This window comes from Saccostrea cucullata, unplaced genomic scaffold (assembly GCF_032062105.1).
Source record: "Saccostrea cucullata isolate Sc308-1 unplaced genomic scaffold, CSIRO_AGI_Scuc_v1 ctg1934, whole genome shotgun sequence".
Taxonomy (NCBI): Eukaryota; Metazoa; Mollusca; class Bivalvia; order Ostreida; family Ostreidae; genus Saccostrea; species Saccostrea cuccullata.
Genome location: NW_026939982.1, coordinates 23,359 through 49,293, shown reverse-complemented (window position 1 = coordinate 49,293; position 25,935 = coordinate 23,359). Strand labels below are relative to the sequence as shown.

At 32.3% G+C, this 25,935-nt stretch overlaps 1 protein-coding gene across 1 annotated transcript in view; it reads right to left on the bottom strand.

Annotated features, from left to right (window-relative positions):
* The window catches only part of LOC134254402 (uncharacterized), a 33,867-nt gene that overhangs the window by 4,870 nt on the left and 3,062 nt on the right, over window positions 1–25,935 (bottom strand). Inside the window, exons 4-10 of the mRNA XM_062736926.1 lie at window positions 25,548–25,670; window positions 25,245–25,328; window positions 25,041–25,133; window positions 24,836–24,880; window positions 17,933–18,007; window positions 17,354–17,404; window positions 16,829–17,056 (exon numbers count right to left, since the gene is read on the bottom strand). Coding sequence (XP_062592910.1) covers window positions 16,829–17,056; window positions 17,354–17,404; window positions 17,933–18,007; window positions 24,836–24,880; window positions 25,041–25,133; window positions 25,245–25,328; window positions 25,548–25,670 — 699 coding nt within the window. The remainder of the gene's footprint in view (window positions 1–16,828; window positions 17,057–17,353; window positions 17,405–17,932; window positions 18,008–24,835; window positions 24,881–25,040; window positions 25,134–25,244; window positions 25,329–25,547; window positions 25,671–25,935) is intronic.

The window sequence follows — 25,935 nt, the reverse complement described above, 5'->3', positions numbered from 1 at the left end:
TGTTACACCTAACATAGGGCCAATCTCCAAACGCTTTCAGGAACGCTGGGGCGTTATTACAAGGAGATGTTCTAAACAATTGATGTCACTCTGTCTTTCTTGGGATACCAGGTATCCACAAGTTAGGACAATTGAAGAGTGAGTTTAAGTCCTTAGAATCATCCCTCAACGATATCATGTCCCAGGCCGATCTTGATGAAGCCCATAATATTATAGACATCTATAATATGGCCCTAACAAATAAAGTCAACAAGACTCAAAAAAAGAAATTTCTCCGCGACAGTGTTCCACAGTCTAGGAACAACTGGTCAGAGGTCAGAGTTAACAAAACACGCAAACCCCGCTCGAGACGCTTCAAACGCATTAAGACAATCGCGAGGGACGGACCCATACAAACTCCTGACGTCTGCCCAGTGCTCAATACATCTAGTGCTCCTCTCTCCGAATCGGAGACCTCACTTCTTTCCAAGGGGCTAAATTTCTGCCCCACGCCACATGAGGTCGACGAAAAACAAGTCAGAGAGGACACCCGAGCATTCTTCCGGAGACTTCGTTTGAAGGAGCACTTCTCTAGAAAAGACTCCGAAGTAAATTCATACGACTCTTCCAAGCCAGATTTACACGATCTAGAGGAACACAAAGTCTATAAGCCCAAGAGTGACTGGGAACCTGCACCGGGCAAGTGCGGCGCGCTAGAGTCGTATATTGACGCCGTTGAGTCAGACATAGAGAAGCTCCTTTCAATGCCAGACAAGACTCCCGACAATTTGAGTAAGGAAGAGAGATCTGCCTTACAATCATTAAAAAATCGGGATGACATTGTAATCAAGAAAGCAGACAAAGGTTCTACAGTTGTAGTAATGGATAAAGAGACTTACATGGCGGAGGCCCAAAGACAACTCTCAGACGAACGTTTCTATAAGAAACTGGACTCTGACCCTACTAAAGAATTCTCCACCGCCATTACCAAAACTCTTGACGATATGTTTGAGAAAAATGAGATTGGTTTCAACGTCTATGAGACCTTAAATCCTATTGACTGTAGACCAGGACAATTCTATCTGCTTCCTAAAATACACAAAGAAGGCATGCCAGGTCGCCCCATAGTCAGTGCAATTGGACACCCCACGGAGAAAATTTCTGAATTCATTGATTTACGTCTCCGTCCACACGTAGAGAATTTGCCATCCTATCTCAAGGACACCACGGACTACATTAACAAGACGCCCTCTACTGGCCTCCCAGATCATACCCTCCTCGTGACTATGGACGTCACATCTTTGTACACCAATATTCCGCACAATGAGGGTATCGAAGCCTGTAGAGAAGTCTGGGATAGTAGATCCATACAAATTCCTTCTACCGAGTCCCTTGCTAAGCTCCTTGAACATGTTCTCAAGTTCAACAACTTCATGTTTAATGGAGAACATTACCTGCAGGTTAATGGCACTGCTATGGGTACGAAAATGGCACCGTCTTATGCCAATGTCTTCATGGGCAGACTGGAACGCAACTTGTTACTTCAAGCACCATTTAGGCCCCATAGCTGGTTGCGTTTCATTGACGATATAGAGATGAAGTGGGTGGAATGTCGCGAGAGCCTCGAGGCATTCATTACGTTTGCCAACACCTTTCATCAGTCGATCAAATTTACAGTAGATATATCTAATTCGAAAACGTATTCCTAGATACTACATCTACCCTGATTGATGGTGAAATCGAATTCAGTCTCCACACCAAACCCACAGACTCCCACCTATATCTTATGCCCACTAGCTGTCATCCCCCACACACTTTCAAGGGAGTGCCTAAGGGTCTAGCCACCAGAATTCGACGCATCTGTTTGTCCCCTGTCTTATATCAGGAGCAAAGTGGTCTTCTTAAGTCACACTTGTGTAAAGGAGGCTACAATGCCCGCACCGTACAAACAGCTATTGATGAGATGGCGGAACATGACAGGCAAAACCTATTACGCTACAAGGAAAAAGACAATAGCGACAGGGTCCCTCTGGTAACCACATACCATCCCGTCCTTAAGAACCTTAGCGGTATCCTTCAAAAGAACCTACCAATTCTCCATTCAAACAAACGGATGGCAGAGGTCTTTAAGGAACCCCCATTGGCTGCATACAGACGCCCAAGGAACCTAAAGGACATGGTAGTAAGAACCAGACTGGACAACCCATTACCTAACGGGGGCTTTAAAACTTGCTCTGACAGGAGTTGTCTTCTTTGTAAGCACAGCACTGACACAGACAGTTTCAACAGCCCTGTTACAGGCCGTAGCTACAAAATACTAGGGAATTTGTCCTGTCATACTGACAACTGCATTTATCTCATCAGTTGCAAAGTTTGCTCCAAACAGTATATTGGTGAAACAGGAGATCTCCGCAGGAGAGTCAATAACCACCGTTCGACCATTAGGACCAAAAAACTCAATGAACCCGTTGGGGAACATTTCAACCTTGAGGGTCACAAATGGGAGGACATGACAGTAGTGGTGATTGACCATAACCCAAGATGGACAGATGCTCAGAGGAAAAGCAAAGAAAAGTTCTGGATGCACAGATTGAAGTCATTCCGCCCTAATGGTATTAACAAATTGAATGACTTCACCAGAATGAACGTAAACTAGACCCAACTCCTGATCATACTAAACAAGATTATTCTCTCAATTTAGTGTAAACTCTACAGTTAATTTGCGTAACCAACTCTCGAACAACCCACATAACTATGTATTGCTAACGCCTTTGTTAATTATTTTCCCCCAATAATAAGTCCTTAAATATTTCAAAATTTATAATTGATCATAATTCATATGTTTAAATATCCCTACTATATGATTTTTCTTTCATTATTCTTTATTAAGTAAAGTTACGCCATTTTGAGAGAATGAAACAATGTACGATTTGCTGATTGTCGTAATTAATTAGCATAATTAATTCGTTCAATTATGTAAATCGCACTTCACCCGAGTATACCCGATAGACCGGACGCATTTCATAGTGGTCCGGATTTCTTTCTTTATTAGTGTTCTTAAAAATTTCCAATTCAGCATGTAATTAAGTATGTAAATATCTAGTGTTGAGTAGTTTAGTAGTAGTGCTAGTTGTTTTTGTTTCTCTTTTTCCTTTGTTCTTATGTCTTTTTAACTTTTTTCTTTGTCCTGAGGAAGGGACAGGGCGTCCCGTAATTTTGACAATTTTTATTGTTCGTGTCGTTGGTCATTTTTAGTGCTTTATATATATATATATATATATATATATATATATATATATATATATATATATATATATAGAAAGCACAAAGAAATTCACTCTTTACATGGATACCCACTTCCGCCCCAGCCCGGGGTTGAACTCTCGACCTTCGGAACCTGTAGTGTAGGGCAGCGCCGCGAGAATTCCATTGGCATCGAAAGCAAGTTTTTTTGACTTGCCTAGATAGCCGAGCGGTCTAGCGCGCTGTTCCTGCACTGCTAGGAGACAGGTTCTGAAGGTCGAGAGTTCAACCCCAGGCTGGGGCGGAAGTGGGTATCCATGTAAAAAGTGAATTTCTTTGTGCTTTCTATATTAATATTTCTTCACTTAGGGCAGTTATGTTAGTTTAAGAGTTGTTGCAAAATGTGCTTTATAAATAATAATTAATTTCATTACAACATGTATTGGTAACAATCCTCTGTTAAAACTAATGACCAAATAACTGTATCTCACTTCTATTCTCAATGACCGTGTAGTGTAGGGCAGCGCCGCAGAATTCCATCGGCATCGAAAGCAAGTTTTTTTGACTTGCCTAGATAGCCGAGCGGTCTAGCGCACTGTTCCTGCACTGCTAGGAGACAGGTTCCGAAGGTCGAGAGTTCAACCCCGGGCTGGGGCGGAAGTGGGTATCCATGTAAAAAGTGAATTTCTTTGTGCTTTCTATATTAATATTTCCTCACTTAGGGCAGTTATGCTAGTTTGAGAGTTGTTGTAAAATGTGCTTTATATATATATATATATATATATATATATATATATATATATATATATATATGGGACGGACAACTTCGGAATGGACATTTTTCCGAACTTGCGCACCCTTTTCCTTTAAAGCTATCATCTTAGGGTTTTTTTTAAATGGTGGGGTTTTTATAATCAAATTGATTTATGAAAAAAAAAATTCAACATTTTCTGCTAGTTTTTGAGATATTTGAGTTCAAAAACAAAAATCCCATGGGGAAACATGAACTTAAAAATACCCCACAAAAAACCCCACAAAAACCCCATGGGGTTTATTTTTCACCCCATGGGGGAAATAACCCCACGAAAATCAATGTAGGTTTTTTAAACCCATATGTTGCTTATATTGTCATATGGGGTTTTTTCTCCCACGTTTCTTTATCATGGGGTTTTAAATCCCATGTATTGATATATTTACTGTAAGATAATTCCTAAAAACTTGGGTTTTTTTCTTAGACTAATGGATCATTAGTATCTTCTCTGTTTCTCATTTTATAAAAGTGGATAGTTATAACAAATATCTATTATTTTTCAAATTTTCAAGTATTCATTCTTCAAATTTTTGCTTATGTAAAAGAAGATTTATATGAAAACAGGTTTCTAAGGCAGTTGCCTCCCAAAATGAAACATTCATCATAAAACTCTTCACAGATTATTTGATCGATGACCATTAATCTGAATATTTAAAAAAATGAAACAAGAAAATTTAATACCAACACAATAGCAACCAATTCACAGTGTCCAAAGAGGGTCTCTTTCCTTAACTAATGTATATTTATATATGTTAGGTTTATATGATGTCTAGTTTGTGGATTTTTTTTAAATCTCCATTCCCCTTGCATTCACCACTAATAAGATTGGATTTATTTAATTCATGTGCAATATATCTACATATTTAATTAATGGAACTCAATTCAGTTATATATCACAAAGTACAACTATTAAAATCTTTTGATTCACCCAAATATTTAAAAATAAAATATTTATGCCTCTTGGATCCACCACTTATCAGTTTAGATCATGACCACACATGACATATAATCTTAATGCTTAAAATCAATCAGCCATATCAAGGATATTAATGACTATGGCATAGTCATTAATATCCTTGATACACCACAAATATTTCTTTAAAAAATGAATATCCACTCCCCATGGATCCACCAGTAATAAGTTAAGTTCTTGATCACACATGACATGTAAGATTAAAGTTTGAAATAAATTAGCCATAACGTGATAATCATCATTATCCTTTTACCCACCACAAATATTTAAAAATAATATCCGCTCCCCTTAGATCCACCACTTTTAAATTAAGATCATGTTCACACCTGACATAAAAGCTAAATGTTTGAAATAAATTAGCCATAATCAAAAATCATTAATATCCTTTGATCATTCACAAATATTTAAAAAAGATAAATATCCACCCCCCTTGGATCCACCACTTATGAGTTTTGATCTTGATCACACATGACATATAAGTTTAATGTTTGAAATCAATTAGCCGGAATCAGTAATGTCCTTTTACCCATCACAAATATTTAAAAATAATATCCACTTGCCTTGGATCAACAAATTTAAAATTAAGATCACGAGCTAAATGTTTGAAATAAATTAGACATGATCACAATTCATTAATAACCTTTGATCAAACACAAATAATTAAAAAAGATAAATATCCACTCCCCTTGGATCCACCACTTATAAGTTTAGATCTTGATCACACATGACATATAAGCTATATGTTTGAAATCAATTATCCATAATCATTATTATCCTTTGACCTATTACAAATATCTATCTACTCCCTTTACATCCACCACAACTCTTATGGCTATCAAAACAATTAATATCCACTTGCCTTGGATCCACCACTTCTTAGTTAAGATCATGATCACACACAGAAATATTAACTAAACGTTGAAATAAATTTGCAAAAATCATTAGTATCCTTTGATCCACCACAAGTATTTAAATATCAACTCCCCTTGGATCCACCGCTCATAAATTTAGACTATAATACATGACTTATAAGCTAAATGTTTGAAATCAATTAGCCATAATCATAATTAAAAAAGATGAGACAAATATCTCATGTCGCTTTGTCTTAGGTAAATGAGAAAAGCAATAAACGAACGAAAATATTACAACCTACAGTATTCCCTTAGATCCGCCATCATGTCTTTAGATATTGATCACCAATCTGATTTATTCTTCTTTTTTTATCATTAGGTTAGGTATCTTTATTATTTTTATGAATGAATGAATATTATGAAAAATGAAATTAATTGCATCTCTATGCTACTCTGTCTGAATAAAAAAAAAGCTGAAATAACCACTTAATATCAGCCAAAAAAGCAGGTACAATGAATATGATTAAATAAGACAACATATACATTGTATACATGTACTACGCCTTTACGGTACCTTATTTACTACTAGTAATTTTTTAAAGTTTATACCTGTCATCAACCAGCTCGACTGTTAAATCTACATTGGATAACGAATCAATTTAGGCTTTACATAGATCATGTACATTATAATTATTAGTAATATATAATTGGAATTCATCGAAAATTCTTTGGTTTCTAATTAGAAAAAAAGAAGTTCTGAAATTATTAAAACTAAATTTTCATCCTGCAAGGTGCAGTCAGGCAATATTGATCTCATTCTGACAATATCACTTTTTTTCATTGAAATAGATCTACATGTATGTCAAACATGATATTTCTTTTTCTTATGATACTTAAACTTTCTAACTATAAACTAAATTATTGTAAGAAGACGTTTATTTTTACAGAAAGCATCTATATGCATTATCAGGTCAAGGTCAGTCAATCCCTTTTGATGAGTTCTTTTGATTTTTGTCCCCCACCTTAGCGAATAAGAGAGGACATTAAATCTTATTCATCTGTCATCTGTTAAATGGTCAGCTTATCAATGTCACAAAAACTTAAACTTTGGTCATATCTTTTGAATGAGATGAGATAGGGCTTTCAACATGTTCAAATTATACATGTATTACCTGTGCGAATTATTCCTTTCTTAATACAGATTACACTATCATGATTTTTTACCATTATATCTTGACCTTGAAGTATGACATACTTTTCATAAATATTAATTCTTCCTTATGACTTTGATTTAGAAGAGATAGATTTTTCATATGTCTGTTGCAAGATATTTCTGAGCATGCTATGATTTCTGACCCCTTGACCTTTATTCATGTTTGACCTAATTAGAAAAAAAAACTTTGGAGCTACAGTAAATCTTCAATAAGGTATTTCCATACATATCGTATGATTGGTACTTTGTTTTCAAAGTGATAATTTTTGGTTCACAGTTTTTTAAAAGGAAAATAGAAATTTCACATCTATATCACTGCAGTTGTTAAGATCCACCCTTGTGAGTACCCCATAAAAGTACATGCAGGGATTAATTATTGAACTCATTCGCACAGACCTTATGTTATAGAATCCATAAATAAACTGAACTTGAACTTGATTAACCTTAGACAGGCACAATGTGACATACCCTATTGTTATACCCTTATAAATATCATTCTACATATTTATTACTTATAAAAAGGAACTGTTACATCCAATTTCATAAAAGTACATGCAGGGATTAATTATTGAACTCACTCATCTCGCACAGACCTTCAATATCGACTGTTATAGAATCCATAAATAATTTTTGTGATACAACAGATATATAATTGATTTTGTTCTTTCTTGGCTTGATGTTATATATTTACTGAAGAACATATAAAATAATTGATAATATAGCGTGTATTGATTGAAATCGTAAGTGAGCAGTGAAGGGTATAACAAAACAGTACCCTAGACTAAATGTTGCCCTTAGAACATTTTCACCTTCAGGCACAATGTGACATACCCTACTGATACATGGGACACCCTGACAGATATTCCTCCTCCCTAAATATTGACTGTTGAGTAAGACTAAGAAAACTAATAAAAGTTATATTAATTTTTGACCATGTATATTCCTCTAATATCTATCATATAGAGCTTGATTCCGTTTTGCAAGAAATAACCCCCAAATTCATAGCATGCTAATACTTACATCACTGACATGTAAACAAAACTAATTCCTTCAGACACTGACTGACAGCAGAATTCCAATTGGACATTTTGTGATGTTAATGGAATAATTCACACACGCCAAATCAATCAGACTGATTTAAATACTTGCGTGAATTAATCCTTGTTAAAATAAAGTTCTTAATTCCATCATTAGGCCTGTACATCCAGACAGGTGGTCTTCTTCCTTTCCGCTCTTCTGTAGTGTGACTAAAATGGGTAGCGAAACCCGGGCCGGGCCGGCCGGGAATTTCGAAACTGAAAACCGGGGTTTTGACAAAATGAGATGAATACACATTATTTCTTCATGAAATTTACGGACATAGTTTATTACTATAAGATTTGCCTTCGCTGACAGTTTTGAATTAAAATGTTATGTTTATCCATCATTATCGCCGATTGTCCTTTTCAAGGTGACTAAAATGGGTAGCGGGCCCGGTTTACTCATTTTAGCGATTTACACTTAATTAATTTCGGTAATTATATTTACAATTATTTCCGTTAGATCTTTGTAATTCAACTTAAACTATTTAAAACATCTTATATTTGTTGTAATATATCCCGATTATTAATTAAGCGAAGCGTTTACTAAAGTGCCGAATACATGATGACCCACCTGAAGTAGATCTTTATATTCATTCATTCATTCATATTCATTCATTCATTTCATTCATTCATTCATTCATTCATTCATTTATTTATTTATTTATTTATTTATTTATTTATTTATTTATTTATTTTTATTTATTTATTTATCATTTATTTACATATAAATATTAGGCCTATTTATTTATCAACACATGATTAATCCAGCGTTACAAGCATATTACATATAAATATTAATCCCTTGCTCGGCCCCTTTATCAAGCACATGATATGCAATCGAGATTTTTTGTTCACACCCGTTTATGTCTCAAAAATAGTATACCCCTTACTCTTCTCGGTCTGTTGTAAAAAAAAAATTAATTGTATTTTTTATACGAGGATAATGGACTCTCCGGTCAATCTTCGGACTTGTTTGATTGTAAATGCATGATAGGAATATCAAAGTCTAAATCATTAAACAAAAGTTAAATTCTTACGACCCACCCCACCCCCATTAATCTATATTTTATAAATTTTATTCTATATCAATAATATTTTATCCCATATTACAAATGCATGGAAATCGCGTATTTATGGTACTAGGTATGGGGGAGGGGGGGGGGGGGGTCACATGTATGCAATCATTTTTTAATAACTTCAGCGCGTAGAGCATGGTCGAACCACTCTGTACACACTATATAGAAAATATATTGTAAGATTCACCCTCAGGGCTGTATTCCGAGGGGTACATTGTAACCCAGACGTACATCACACGTGTATATATACAAGGATTCGGTTCCACACCTAAGTAGTGACACCTGTCATTTCCTGTTTATATTGCATAATAGTCGTCTAGTCCCATCTGAGAGCAGTCTACATGTACTTTCAAGAATGTTATAATTTCTGGTTTTAAAATAATGGTTCAACATTTCTATCTCAACCTAGGAGTAATACAAAAGATTGTACGCTTTTTTTTTATTCAAAGTTTTTAATATTGTTCTTGTTAGGATCTGATTTTGATGGAATTTAATCATATTTCACATCTTTTTTTCTATCGGGTTTTCAAACTCTGGACATGTAAAGTTATTTATTAAAAGTGTCAGTTTGTTCAGCATTAAAAATGTTAGTTTGTTCAGAAGTAAAACGCAACTGGATTATGTAGATCTGGGGTGTGTAGATATTGGTTTCTCGGAAGTTAGCAAAAGGGGGTGGGTAGGTTTAACTCCAGACTCTAGTTGCTGTATTATTATTATTCAAACATAATGTAAGATTATGAAAATAGATAAAACCAACAAGGTTGAGGAAATTTCTGTTGAATCCAACTCGGATTAAAAATAAGAAACAAATTCACGTTCCGTTTATTTTAAGACACCCCTGCGCAAAAATATGAATGGTTCCGTCCAAACCTATTTAGCGTTTCGATGTCATCATGGTCAATATCTTTTGTAACGTTTACGAAAAAATTAAAGGCTGTATTAATCAATAAATTAATGATTAATAAAATAATAGTTTTAATTCTTCCTTTCAAAATGTCTCATATCCTATCTACTAATCTAGTCTTCTTACTACTGAGGACAATATAAGTATTATACGATCCGCTTTACAGAGTTACGTCCCTTTCTAAGATCGAAGATAAAGATTTAAAATACATATGGTCATTTCATTAACCTGAAATTATTTTCCCATCTAAACAATAAAAGCTAGTGTATTTTTCATTTAACAATAGTTTTGACAGTAACATTTTATTTTGAAAGTTTAATAAAGAAAAACGACAATTTCTAGAATCTTGATTTAAATTCTTCATAAGTATCAAAAGCTGTCTCCGGAGAACACTTGGTATATAAACAATGAAAGAAACTTTAAAGTTTGAAAGGCAATTATCGTTATTTTCATGTTACACTTCTGTCTAAAGTCGAAATAAAAATTGGTACATGTATAAGATATAAAGCATATGTTCACATTTACAATTAATTTCACACAACTGCATGACATAAACACGTGCCTTACTATATATTGCAAGTTAACAAGACAAAACAAAACAGTCGCGATTTGCTGAAAAACTGTAATTTTGTTAATTAAGTAGAGGGATGCAGCCATCTTACACGTATTTAAGTGATTTTTACTACATATATATTTAAATCTAAAGAACTGCACAACCTTAACCATGTACAACAACACCAATTATAGAGTATTAACGGAAACCTTAAACAATATTCCTTATACATTTCATCGTTATTTGGTAACACCCCCCCCCCCCCCCCCCCCACTTGGTCCTTTACCAAAAAAAATAAAAAAAAATCAAAGGCCTGATTATTTCAGAATGCTTTATACTTAACATGCTTAACCTATTCCAAACTTCCCCTCAAGTGTTGATATACAACTAACAGAATTTTTTGTTAAATTGTTTTATACCCCTCTCTCCCTCTCTCTCTCTCTCTCATGGTTTTTTTTTATTCCACTTATCCTGTCAACAACTAAAATTGAAATTTTCTGGGGGGAAAAAAATAATAAAAAAATGAAAAAATAAAAAAAAAAATTAACGGAAACCTAACTGCAAGTGCAATAATTTTATACAGAGGAGAGAGAGAGAGAGAGAGAGAGAGAATAATTTTATACAGAGAGAGAGAGAGAGAGAGAGAGAGAGAGAGAGAGAGAGAGAGAGAGAGAGAGAGAGAGAGAGAGAGAGAGAGAGAGGAAGCCATGTATTATTTAATGACCACTGAGTACCTAATTATTAAATTATGATGATTTTAATTGGAGTATTGAATCATGAAAAACAGTCTTAATTAAAACCCTTTGATTAGTGTTGTCATAAAAGGGATGAATTGCAGATTGATTTTCAATTTATTAATTCTGAAAATCTGTATAAATTTGTAAAAGATCAATTAAATTGAAATCAGTGAATTATCCCTATTTCACACCTTTGAAAATATATTGGAGAATTTTGCCCGAAGGAATGTTCTCACACCTTTCAGAGTTTCAGTCTATATGATGATATACCCGGTATATACATATATTCAAGAATTCATTTCCACACAGACTGATCATTACACGAACCATTTCCTGTTTACTATATCCCTTTGTGTATACATAGCTGGTTTCAGAGTAACTAGCTACTCTAATTTTTTTTTTTTAAGTTTTCCTAGTAAAAAGCACATTTCAAAGTGTTCATTGATGAAAATAAAAAAAAAAAAAAAAAAAAAAAAAAAAAAAAAAATGAAAAATTAACTTTTTTTTGTAATTTTACTAATTGATAATTATTGTGTTATTGCCATGGAAAACGGTCATTGACATATTGATAAATTTCCAAATACTTGGATGTAAGCAGAGACATAATAACTGTTATTTATGTCTCTGATGTAAGGCTTCATAATGTTCGAATGACATTGAAATGTTATACATATACTGTACAACTGATTTATGTATATACGTTAAACCTATGAACTGTATGGTTCTTGGTAATAAACAATACAATGGTTTGCTCATTCAAAATCATTTGCAACTTATTTTCATAAATAAGAATTCATACATGTATTACTCAACTTCTTCATATATTTCTTATTAAACAGATTAAAATGTACTGTATCTTCATGGAATACTTTTCCAACATTTCTTTTTAATTTTACCAAATTAATTTGTGAATGCCTACATATAACATATGACCTTTTCTATTAAAATGTTCTTACTGGTGCAGATTATAACAACTTAAAACAGAGTTGAGACTTAAAATTATAAATTGTAAGAGGACTTAAATTTACATAGGGAGAATCCATCATCATGTTATACTCAGTCATTCGTACTAGTGTGTTCTCTTAACTGGCCATAACTTTCTTATTTTTCAATGAAATTTGGCAAGTATGGATTTATTTTTCTTGTAAAAGTATGGTCTTTCTTAATCTAAAATGATAAATTGTAAAACTGAAAGAGGACATAAATTTACATAGGAAGAATCCATCATCATGTTATACATATAGTCAATCGTACTAGTGTGTTCTCTTAACTGGCCATAACTTTTTCATATTTCAATGAAATTTGGCAAGTATGGTTTTATTTTTCTTGTAAATGTATGGTCTTTCTTAATCCTAAGTGATTAAATTGTAAAACTAAAAGAGAACATAAATTTATATAGGGAGAATCCATCATGATCATGTAATACACAGTCAGTCGTACTAGTGTGTTCTCTTAACTGGCCATAACTTTTTCATATTTCAATGAAATTTGGCAAGTATGGTTTTATTTTTCTTGTAAAAGTATGGTCTTTCTTAATCCTAAGTGATTAAATTGTAAAACTAAAAGAGAACATAAATTTATATAGGGAGAATCCATCATCATGTAATACACAGTCAGTCGTACTAGTGTGTTCTCTTAACTGGCCATAACTTTTTCATATTTCAATGAAATTTGGCAAGTATGGTTTTATTTTTCTTGTAAATGTATGGTCTTTCTTAATCCTAAGTGATTAAATTGTAAAACTAAAAGAGAACATAAATTTATATAGGGAGAATCCATCATCATGTAATACACAGTCAGTCGTACTAGTGTGTTCTCTTAACTGGCCATAACTTTTTCATATTTCAATGAAATTTGGCAAGTATTGGTTTTATTTTTCTTGCAATGGCATAAACTTTCTAAATCTTACATGATAAGTTGTAAAAGAACTGAAATTTACATGGGGAGAATCCATCATCATGTCATATTCAGTCAGTCGTACTAGTGTGTTCTCTTAACTGGCCATAACTTTCTTATTTTTCAATGAAATTTGGCAAGTATGGATTTATTTTTCTTGTAAAAGTATGGTCTTTCTTAATCTAAAATGATAAATTGTAAAACTGAAAGAGGACATAAATTTATATAGGGAGAATCCATCATCATGTAATACACAGTCAGTCTTTTTCATACTAGTGTGTTCTCTTAAAAACTAAAAGAGAACATAAAATTTATATAGGGAGAATAGGCAGTTATTAGGCAGTCATGCCATAACTTTTTCATATTTCAATGAAATTCGGCAAGTATGGTTTTATTTTTCTTGTAAAAGTATGGTCTTTCTTAATCCTAAGTGATTAAATTGTAAAACTAAAAGAGAACATAAATTTATATAGGGAGAATCCATCATCATGTAATACACAGTCAGTCGTACTAGTGTGTTCTCTTAACTGGCCATAACTTTTTCATATTTCAATGAAATTTGGCAAGTATTGGTTTTATTTTTCTTGCAATGGCATATACTTTCTAAATCTTACATGATAAGTTGTAAAAGAACTGAAATTTACATGGGGAGAATCCATCATCATGTGACATATTCAGTCAATCGTACAGGTGTGTTCTCTTAACTGGCCATAACTTTTTCATATTTCAATGAAATTTGGCAAGTATGGTTTTATTTTTCTTGTAAAAGTATGGTCTTTCTTAATCTAAAATGATAAATTATAAATTTCTTGTATTTAGTAATTCTAACTTTATCAAAGTATTTGTTTATATATATATTTTTTGAAACATTTAAGGAAATGATCGAGAGACTGTTTTCTACTCAAAGCTATAAGTTCTAAAAATTTAAATAAATTATTGAAATATATAGCTGCCTTATAGACATAATTAATATTCAAAAATAAATATTAGATTTTATATAGTCAGTCCGTACCTGTATGCGTATTGAATGAATTTATTAGAGTCCTTGATCATGCTGACCAGTGAAACCTTGAGGGCTATAGGTCTTTTCTTTCATTTTATTTCATGTAAATTTGCTTGGTGTGGTATTTTTTATTCCATAACACCTTCCAAACGCTACCAGTTCGTCTTCTTTCATCTCTTTTTTTATGATTTAAATTTATTAATTCCTTTGAAAAAGCTATAAAAGTGTTATATTGCATGAAAGAAGACGAACTGGTTCTTTTAATCACTTTAAAGAAAGCATTTTTCTGGTTTAGGATTGAGAAGCTACTGCATTTACAGATTATTTAGAATGGAATACAATGGGATTTATTCCCAAATCAGGGCCAGTGGGCATAAACATCTATAAGTATAATATACTTAACTTTTGTCAGTGTAGCTGAAAAACAAATTCCGGATAAATATAACAGTTTAGTCTTTGAATTTTACGCTATTTGTCAGAGTCACCCATATGTTTCTTAGAGTACGACTTATACATAGGGAAAGAAAAAGATGTGGGTGACAATGGTGCCAAAATGAGGAATTAGAAGTATCACAAGTCATGATTTGATTTGGTCTCTTTCAATCAATTTCAAAAACATTCTTTGAAAAGTAGAGAAGTTTTTGTCTTTGTTTGAATCAAGTCCATTATGCTACAAACAGCAGAGCTCAAACTAAACTCCATGTAAGTAGAACAACTATCATTACCATGTGATTCACGATCAACAGTGTTCAGTAACAGGTCACAGGACTGAGGAGTCGGCAGTTTTATCAGTAAAATAGTGAAAACAATAACCTGTGAGCTACGCTAGCGTAAACAAAGTCACGTTATTTTTTACATTGTTTTTCTGATGAAATTGCCGGTCCACTCCAATGTCTTTTTTTATATTCATTTCTCTCCCCCACTTGGAATATTAGATTAACTTTCAAACTTTTAATCCGTATTTGTTTACTTTTTCACTTACGGGTCAGTCAAAAAAATATAATTTAATTCCCTTCTTATCATGCTTATGCCATGTCTAATTTACATATGCAGTGATAAATGTACAGTACTTGGCCATAAGTGAGTCATAATTTTATTTTTCCACTATATATTTCATTAGGAAACACATTTTTCTAAAATATTCTTGCAGTGTCATTTATTGTTTCTTTTTAATGTCTAAAACACCATAAAATGCAGAATTTGTTGTAGTTTCTTCACATTATTTCAAAATAGTTTTATCTTTATGCATTACCGTGAAATCACAGGTCAAGTGCAAAACAAAAATTTTAAGACTTCAATTTGTTAAGAAATCATAGTAATTTGAGGTTAGAAAATTTTGTCATGACAATATTTTATGATTTATTCTCAATAGTTTAAGTATCATTTTGTTTATCATTTAAGATAAGAAAATTTGAATAATTCTGCATGTTTCAGTGAAAAAATCATGAAAATTGAGCTAAAATTGACTTCACAACAAGTTTTTATGAAAATAGGTTTTTCAATGAAATATATAGTGTAAAAATAAAATTATGACTCACTTATGGCCAGGTACTGTATATCAATGAATTTGAAAAAAAAATTAATTAATTAAATTGTTACAAAGTTGATAAAAAATGTACATGTATTGTACTTAATTTATGTTGCAACTCCAAACAATATTTATTTTATAATTCTCACTTGATAATTACAAGCATTAAGAGAAATAATATGGGTTTTTTTACCCCACATAAAAAATTATGGGATAATAAACCCCACATTTTATTTTTAGTGAGACGTGGGTTAAAAAACCCCACGAAAAATAATATGGGTTATTTAACCCCATGGGGTGAAAAATAAACCCCATGGGGTTTTTGTGGGGTTTTTTGTGGGGTATTTTTAAGTTCATGTTTCCCCATGGGATTTTTGTTTTTGAACTCAAATATCTCAAAAACTAGCAGAAAATGTTGAATTTTTTTTTTCATAAATCAATTTGATTATAAAAACCCCACCATTTAAAAAAAACCCTAAGATGATAGCTTTAAAGGAAAAGGGTGCGCAAGTTCGGAAAAATGTCCATTCCGAAGTTGTCCGTCCCACTGATTGATAAAATCGCATTATTTAGTTTGATTTTTACCCATGTAAAATAATTTATCCATATTTACTGAGTATTAATATATATTCCGTACCATACACTGTAATACGTGTAAAAATCATTTAAATATTTGTATACATGTACATGTATTGCGTTTAAAGTATGGTCTAGTTATCATATTTAAAACATACCTAAAACTTTTCACAGATGATAAAATCACACAAAAAGTTGGAAAAAAAATCATATCAAACTAGAAATCATGGTAGAGTCTGTATATCCCATGTTTAATTTATCAAAATCAATGTTAAATTCAATCTCTTATGAAGGACTCCACTTTTTTAACTTCACCATTGTGGGATATCAAAAAAATATCCAACTAGTCATATCATGCACGGAATAAAGGGGTAAACATGGGATTAATAATTATATATATCACCTTGTCAATAATCGCTCCTTCTCCTTGAGTAAGGCTTCCTTTTGAGCTTGTAAATCATCAATAATCCTTTTTGAATGGGCAAGTTGTTGTTGAAGTGACAAGACGTTTTTCGTGTACAATTGATTTCGGTAATCAGTGTTCAATTTTTGAAGTTCTTTCACTTCTCTTTCTTTCTCCTTCAACCTCTCAGTAAAGTAGTGAATGTTCTCAATTTTGGCAGCACGGTCCCTTTGTTAAATTATATGAAGGTATTTTTAATGGCAGAAAATATTCATGATTAAGTATAATCTATTTCATTGAAAAAATATTTTTAAAGAAATTTATATAATTATTTCTTATTCAGATATATACTGTTATACACATCAATAATACATGCAAACAGTTTTCTAAAATATTATTACGATTTTATGATGGAAATACTATTCTTTCTACATGTAAATTAACCATGTCTCAAATGGTAAGAATGGGGTAATTGTCACCTTTTGAAATATAAAATTCAAATTTCTAAACATAAAATAAACTTACTCTTGAATTTCAACATTTTTCAACTTCAACTTCTTGTTTTCTTCTTTCATTCTGTAAGGGGAAAAATGAAATTACATTGTATAAATCCTCCTGCAACTGATATAAAAAGAAATATTTTCACCAAATAAAATTCTCGTGAAAGTAAAAAAAAAAATTGTTATTCATGGAATGCAAATATTTATCCATCATTGGTGATTTTTTACAATGAACTGTTTAAAATGCACTCGATTTAAGCTATCTAATATCATATGTCATACCTAGTAATTAAGTTGTTCAGAATAGCAAGCTCGATAAAAATTTCAAAACCAAGGGACGATGAAAATAAAAAACATATTAGAACTTTTCAAAAGGGACACCCGGGCCTGCTAGGGTTTTCTGAGAAGATGTCTTTAATATGTCTTTATATAATTAAAATCTACTTTTATTCTCGACAGCTTTTAAAAAATGATACTTTTACCCTAAGTATATATCAAAATGATATTAGGACATAAGTATATTTTAGGGGGATTATTAAGAGAGGTATCTCAATCTTCAAGTAAAAATACGAACGTGTATAACATTAATGTACCGGTATATTACCTTTTGTATTCTTTCTCATCAATTTGATTAATGTTCGGTGCTACCTTCTTGGGACTACCCTTTTCTTTTAAAATACTGAAAAAAATTCATGAAAATTATTTCAATTCAATTCTCGAATATTGCCTTTGTTTCACAAAAATAACAAAATAAAAGCATAAAAGCAATAGTCTAACATATGGTAAAATACAATACAAACAAAATACATTTCATCTATAGGTTGTATTTGCAGACAAAAATGAACTTAATTTATTGACCGTAAAATTTGCCAAAAGCTCTTTTTAATCGAGATTATTTAGATCCTTGTAATATTAACATACTTGTCAGAAAATTACCTAGCTAGCTAAAACATTCAGAGTAGGCTCTTGTTTGTTGACGTAAACACCAGAATTATGTAGATGATGCTGGAATATTACCTGATATTTCCATTTCTTATTTTTGTCTCTGTGATAACTCTTTGAAACTTAGCGGAGTTAATTTCTTGATGAACCTGCTGGAATGTAAATTAGGCAGGTCGAAAGGTTGGGAGCTAGGGATGCCTAACATGCATGCAAATCTCGTGCGCATCTGTCTCTGTGTCTGGTGCTTAGGATGCCAAATATGCATGAAAATCTCATGCGGCTGCCTTTGTGTTTGATGTCAGTGGGATAGAGCTATGGAAATTGGCAAGGGAGTCCCCGTGTAATTTTAATCTATGTCTACATTTTAAAAATATAAATCTACAATTTTATTTCACAATGAAACGGAAATATAAGGTTCGCCCGTTATGCAAATTATCCCATGTTTCCCACTATCGTTCATGCCCTGGCATACTATACGAACTAGACAGTGATTCCTTAATTAAACACCACATATATACGGAAAGTTGACAATCAAAATGCTGAAGGTATTCCGTTTTCCAGAGAGTTTAAGGCAGTCATTATTTTCAGTTAATCCAAAATATAAAATAGATGTGACAGCTTCTGCTGTGTCATTTAATTTCGAGTTCACTTTACTGAGATATACTGATTCAACAAATGGGAGAAAGTAAGTTCTATAATTAAATCGAAAAAAAAAATGCGGTCGATTTATCTGAATATATTGAAATGTAGGAAACAGCAAGATACTTTATAAATATTTTTTATTGAATGAAATGATGAAAGTATTTCAAACTGAAAGGTGAGATTAAAGGATTTAAGGGGAAGAAGGACCTTTAGCTGAAAAAATTTCTGTCGTTAATTTTTTTGTTATATTTTGTATTTCTCTCATTCAGCATGTCCCACATACATTAAAGCAGATATATTAATATGTTTCAAGACTTATTTTAGAAATATTGAGAGACAAATACTAATCCCCACAGGTTCAAAGTGAAGTTCTGATTCTCCATGTTTCTGAGCCCATTACTAGGCCCATAACGGAATTTTTTTTAGCACAGACAAAAAATATGTCAGCGAACAAGTGTCTTTTAAAATATTTCAGAGTATGATTAGGGTTTAAAATTCGTAAAAGCAAAATTCATTTGTCACACCGCATCTTGAGACGGAAAATTGCGTACTTTTTAAGACAACATAAACAACAAAAAAATTAATCTGCAAGAAATCCTATCATTCAATATTTGAAAATTTACGTTGAAATGCAAGTTTGTCATTTTATTGATTAAGTGCAAAAATATCGATTGGTGAAGCTGAGCTCAATATTGCACAGGCCATAGTTAAACAAAACATGAGTATGAAAAAAGTGTTATGTTCACATTTCTCGAGTACGAAAAAACACAACTTTGACGTCACACATTTGCAAAATAAGTGAAATAAGATAAACCTACAAAATATTTCCGTCAACAACCATGTAAAAATATTTTTTGTGTTCTCTAATTTACAGAATACCCCACAATGTACTGATCATGATCCGTTTTATGATATACTATCTGTGTTTTACCTTGTATAATCTTACTGCACTAAGATATCTACAATGACGTCAACGACTCGTTGGACGCGCAGAGTAGGGAAACAGAAGAGTGGATCAATCTATTCCGTAATTTGATAATATTTGCAAGAATGTTTGAATGATTTAGATATTTTTATACACGATGGTGAACACAAACAAACAATCAAAAAATTATACAAATACTATGGTATTAATCTTGTTTTGTACATATTTTATCAGAGATTATGGCGTAATTAAACTGAATCATGAGACCAAACATCCTTCGTCCCCTTAAAGCTTAAAAAGATCTGTAAATTTTGAGTATAGTTAGAATACCAGAAGGTGCCATTTAATTTGAGGCATAAAATGTAGTTGTCAATTTAAGCCTTACAAACAGAATACATGTAATTATCGTTACAAGTTTTTTGTCATCTAGACTACTAAAGTATAAAGTGTAATTTCATGTTAGTTTACTCGTTCTAATTAAGGAATAAATGTCTAATCTTTTGGTTCCATGTTGTGATAAAGGAGTGTCTTTACATAAACGCCGAAGACGTTTATGCATAAAATTATCACACAAACCAATCGATTGATCATAATCATAAAACCAAAAAATTAGAAAGTTATTCCTCTTGATTACATAACTTCACTTTCTACAAGCCCCGCTTCTGTGTTTATTTGTCTCGCCCCGCACGTGAATTTAAATCGCACTTATCGATTAACGAGTATATATTTATGTAGAAATAAAGTATTTTTGCTATTTGTTATTTTATCTCGGACAATGTTTGTTTGTTATTTAGCAATCCTCTAGAAAATAGTTTACTTATATGAAAATATCCCCATTTGCCGGTGGAGAGCTGCAAATTTTGTCCTATACTCGGCACTCAGAGGGGCATTTGAACAGGGAGAATTTTTTTTTGCTACGACACTAGAGCAGACGCTCTTACCACTGCGTCACGCAGGCGACTATAACGGATAAAGTCATTGGAAATGTTAATATTTTTTATCAATATTCGGTCTATTGAAAACAGAAGGAGGGAAAGGTCTAATTTTGCACTTTAGTTTTCTTAATATGCAATTCATCAATTATGTACACTGTATCTACATGTGATACGCTTTATTCTTTCCGAGTGTAAATGTCTTCCCATCATATTTAGCTCCTCGTCTTATCTACTCCTTGAAGAAATTCATAATAGATATATAGATTTCAAGTTTTACTGTTCCCTGAATTCAGACATTTTTTTAAAAATAAAAACTTTTTTTTTTTTTTATTTCGAAATAAAAATAAATGATGAGTCCAGCTGAACTAGACGTTAATTAGTTGATGAAAGTAGATACGACCAAGAACACTAACACCGTTAGAAAGATTTTATTTTAGATCATCAAGTAGATATCTTTTCATTGTATAAAGTTTGTTTATAACTTAACCATTTGGAGAATTACAAGGTGCAGAATTCAATACCGGTCATGCCGTTTTTTTTTTGATCATTGCACAAGGCCGTAACTACCATTGAGGCAAGTGAGGCAAATGCCTCACTAAAATTTTACATTTTTCTAAAAAAGTGAAAAAGTTTTACATTGAACTAATATGAAACATAAAATTATGTGTCTTCATAGTAAATAAATATTTTCAACTTTTGTTTCAATTTCTCTAAATCGTTCATCTCACTAGTTTTCCATTTAGAACGCATGTAAAATATAATTCAAAACGTTTGTTTTGTAAATTGCTTGATTGTTTAACATCCCTTCTAAGATTTTCTCATTCATATTGAGACACTACTACTTGGCGCGGGAGGGCTGCACTTGGTTTCCGGGTCATAATACTCATTGAAGATGATTGAAGACTCAGAGAACTTTTTTGTGTCATCTCTTACTGTGGCATACAATGTACGTAGGACCTTGGATTTTACGGTATCATCCAAAGGACCAGTCTGCACATCCTGTAGTGGGATTCGAACCCGCGATGTAAGGATCAACTCCTTAGTCTGCGACTCTACAGCATACGCTATAACAACTGTGTCATGCGGGCGACAAAATACTTTCCAAGATTAAATCTTTTGTTTTCTAATACCCAGGTTTCAGGATCCCCCTCCCCCTGGAAACCCCCATCACTGACCATCAGGTACTACCCTTGCCCCGTCTGGGACTAAAATACCCAGCACCTTTGCCTCACTAAATATTTGAGCCTAGTTACGGCCTTGTTGCATACATATTTGCAATGAGAAAAACATGTATGATTGAGACATAATAAAATTGTGTTAATTTTTTCTATCCTTTAAAAAATTCAGTAGCTTTGAAACTGGGGAGGGGTGGTGACCGCAGATTTTTTTCATAAATTACAAGTTAAATTCTTTAAATCCTAAAATCTTATTCAGGAGACATACATGTATGATAAAAATTGGGGGAAAATAAGTTTTCAATTATTATTCTCAAATTCTGAATGCTTGATTGTTAAATTATATTCATTTCTAGAAGTAAACAAAATAAATATCAGGTCGTAGACATAAAGCATAGACCTAAAACGAACTAAAACTATTTAGGTCTATGACATAAAGTTAGCACGTAAATGCATTTCACTTAGAGTTACGATTTACTAGTTACAATCAAAGTTGCTCATAAGTGTACGACCAGTTATAGGGCACTTGCAATTTGACTTGCTTTTAGATTGGGTGCTTCAGTATCTAAAAATTATCAATTGCATCAATTTAGCAGTAACCACTTTCATTTTAGTCCAATGTATAAAAATAAATAAATATGTACCTGGAAAGTCAGCTGCAGGTGAATATAATGTAGTTATTTTAAGCCCCCCCCCCCCCCCCCCCCCCCCCGAAGCATTTAGTTTTTGCCTTGTCCGTCCGTCTGCCTGTGTTTGTCTGTCTGAGTTTCTCCGCAAAAACTTTACCCTTGCCCATAAGTTTTGAATGCATGGTTAAGGCTTTCATGTTTCACATGTGTATTCCTTGTAAAAGACTTATCTTTGGATACTAACATGTTTGACTTCTTGACTTTGATGTCTTTTGAACAGTTGGTGCTCGGAAATTCATATTTCAAATGTAAATTCATTGTGAAAGTTTAACGTACTTTTCACGAAAGTAAACATTCTTGATCTTTTGACCTAGACCTTTGAGTTTGACCCACTTTTAAAAAACATTAACACAATTATGTTTTCTGAATTACACTCCCATTGAAAGCAATATTGCAAAAATACCATTGTAACCTTTCTGTTTAGGAGATAAGAAATTTTGTCCTCGTCACACCCGTTCTCCAATCAAATGAATGAGTCCCAAGTGCAAATCTACTACGTGTTTACGATTCAATGTCGACACATGGTTTTCGTCGGTTTACTTCACAATATTTAAATCGTTATCGGAAAAACTGTAGAGCTTCTTTATCACTTTGTAAGACCCGAAATTGAAAGATTATATTTTAAAGACATTGCTCCATGCTCACAATTAATCATGATATTAGATTTGTATTTTAGATTATTAATAATTGCTTCGAATATCGCACAAACGCTTTGACGGTTGCATGTACATAAAAAAAACTTGCTGATAATATTAAGGATATACGATCCTCAGCCAGGAAGGATAACTCTTAAATTTATAATTTAATTTAAAAAGTCTTAAAATAAAGCTTGAAATTAAAAATTTTTCATGCAACAATTTTCATTTTATGTCTCTACGTATGATTCAATGTTCTTTAAAGTTTTAACAAACGGTATTTAAAAAGTTGACATTTGTACCTCATTAAATGAAGTAAAACTTGCATATTTCAAAAAAAATCAAATATCTTTTTATGATTGATTTAGCCTTTGTTACCAATGTTTATAAGCATGATTTGAAATTAGAAGTGATTTACGGTGTTTTCATTGAAAGGAAACATTTCATACACTATGCATTATGAAACAATGGAAGTAAGTAGGAGAAAGTAAATTCCAAATAAGTGTAAAATTCATGCAATTTTCTTTAAAAGCCTGGATACCTATGAATTTTATTCCTAAAATCTATTTCTTGGTCAATTATCAATTAGAAAATATACAGTAGGTAGTTCTAATTGCATTTCCTGAAAAATTATTTGAGATTTACTAATTTTCCCTATATAATATGATTAAATTTAAAGATGAAGTTTAAAGAAACATCGTGGGTAAATACATTTTAATTTGAGAATTTAGAGACATCTTTGTGAGCATTTTCAATTACTCAATGCCTGATTTTCAGAACCTGAGGATCGGATAACCTTAATATTGAGGGGTTAAATAATAATTGCACACCTCCTTTTGTCTAAAACCAAGGACCTACGTTGTGTACATACTACCTGCTAAAACTATGTACACGTATATCGCGTGAAAAAAAACTCAATGTTTTATCGACACGATAGCACCTACGTCTCTTTGAACAATGGTTTAGGCTGATGTATTATGAATTGATATAAGGCTTCATAAAGCAAATTTTGTAACAATTTTGTAAATGTGAGCATAGAAATGAAAGATTATACATCATTTTAAATATTTCTTTCATAAATCTCAAAAAAGAATTGAAAATAAGTTTCCAAGGGACAATTCAAGTTGCCCTTTATTTTCAACACAGCTGGGTACTTGTAGTAGCCCACAATGCATTGCGGCTCATTCAGCAGTAGGTAAAGTAAACAGATAGCTAATTTACATGCAAATTTATGCTGACACCAGAAAATCTAGTGGTCTCGACCTGTTAAAACTTAGGATTTGTATTTCACCTGTCAGGTATATTCATTCAGACAAGTGCTTTCGGTAGGATTATTTTTCATCTCTTCTCCATGGAGTTGATTTGCATTTGAGAACCAAAAGCTGTCATATGGAGGCAACAGAGTTTCATTAACATTTAGTGTTAACACTTAACATTTTTTTTTTCAGTGTTTGATATCAGCCAATCAAAAAACTACACTTTAAGAATTATGTTAGAGTGTAGAATTATGCAATCATGATCATGTTATTTTCTTTCTGAAACATGTGAAATAGTAATATTTTACCTTATTTGTTCCATTTTCAGTTGATGAAACTTTTCCACCAAAACTCTAAAGACAAAATTAAACATTTACATAATTATTTTTCAAATAGTTTATAAATGTACATTTACAAATCTGCAATTTACTTCTAAATAAAATGTTGTAATGTGTGAAACAATGGAAAATTGAAAGTTAATTGATTACATGTAATATAATGCTAGTAACATACTCTATGATCTTTGAAGGGTCTTCAGAAGCAATCACGTGTCTAACATCCTGAGGCAATGTCAGCCAATAACTTAGAGCCACTGTCGGTGGTTTTCTGTGTAAAGGAACTTGATTGCAAATCTTAGTCTATGACTTATTTTTTACTAGCTGCTTTAAATGAATATGTCTATAATGTTAGCAACCAACCAGATAATAATTTCCTTACCCATTAATTGATGCATGTTCTTCACTTTTACGTATCAGCAGTTTCTTCTCTTCCAAACATTTTTCCAAAAGAGTTAATAAATGCCTAAAATATAACCAACCAAAGAATAAAAAAAAAAAAGAGAGAGAGAAAAATGAATAACTGTTTCTTCCATCATATATTTTGAACAGTTCAATTTTAGGAAAACTAACAAATAAAAAATAATTATATATAGTATTACTTGAAACAAAAATAAAAGTTTATAAAAAAGTAACTGCAATACACCAGATTGTGTTTATTTCAAATATGAAATAAATACTGTACCAATATAATTCATCTGTTCGAAGTCCAGTTGGACAGTCTGCTTTACCTAACTTTTCAACATACTCATCAAAATCGAAGTCATCGAGATCAGCCACATATTGAAACTGATGATCTGTTCTCTTGCTGAAGAATTTAAATACATTAAAATTCAAAAACCTAGTAGACTTAAGGTTGCCAATCTTAAGCCCTAAATGTCAAAACTTAATAAATAAATCTGAACTTTTAGATAGAAATGTAGCTTAGACTTTTTATAAATTTCTTTTCCTAGTTATCTGCCCACCCTAGCCATGACACGATTTTTCAACCAAGAATCTCCATATTGACAATATAAGGCAGTACATTAATATTTTTTGAAAATGAAGTCTCGCTGATCTGCAGGAGAGAATTT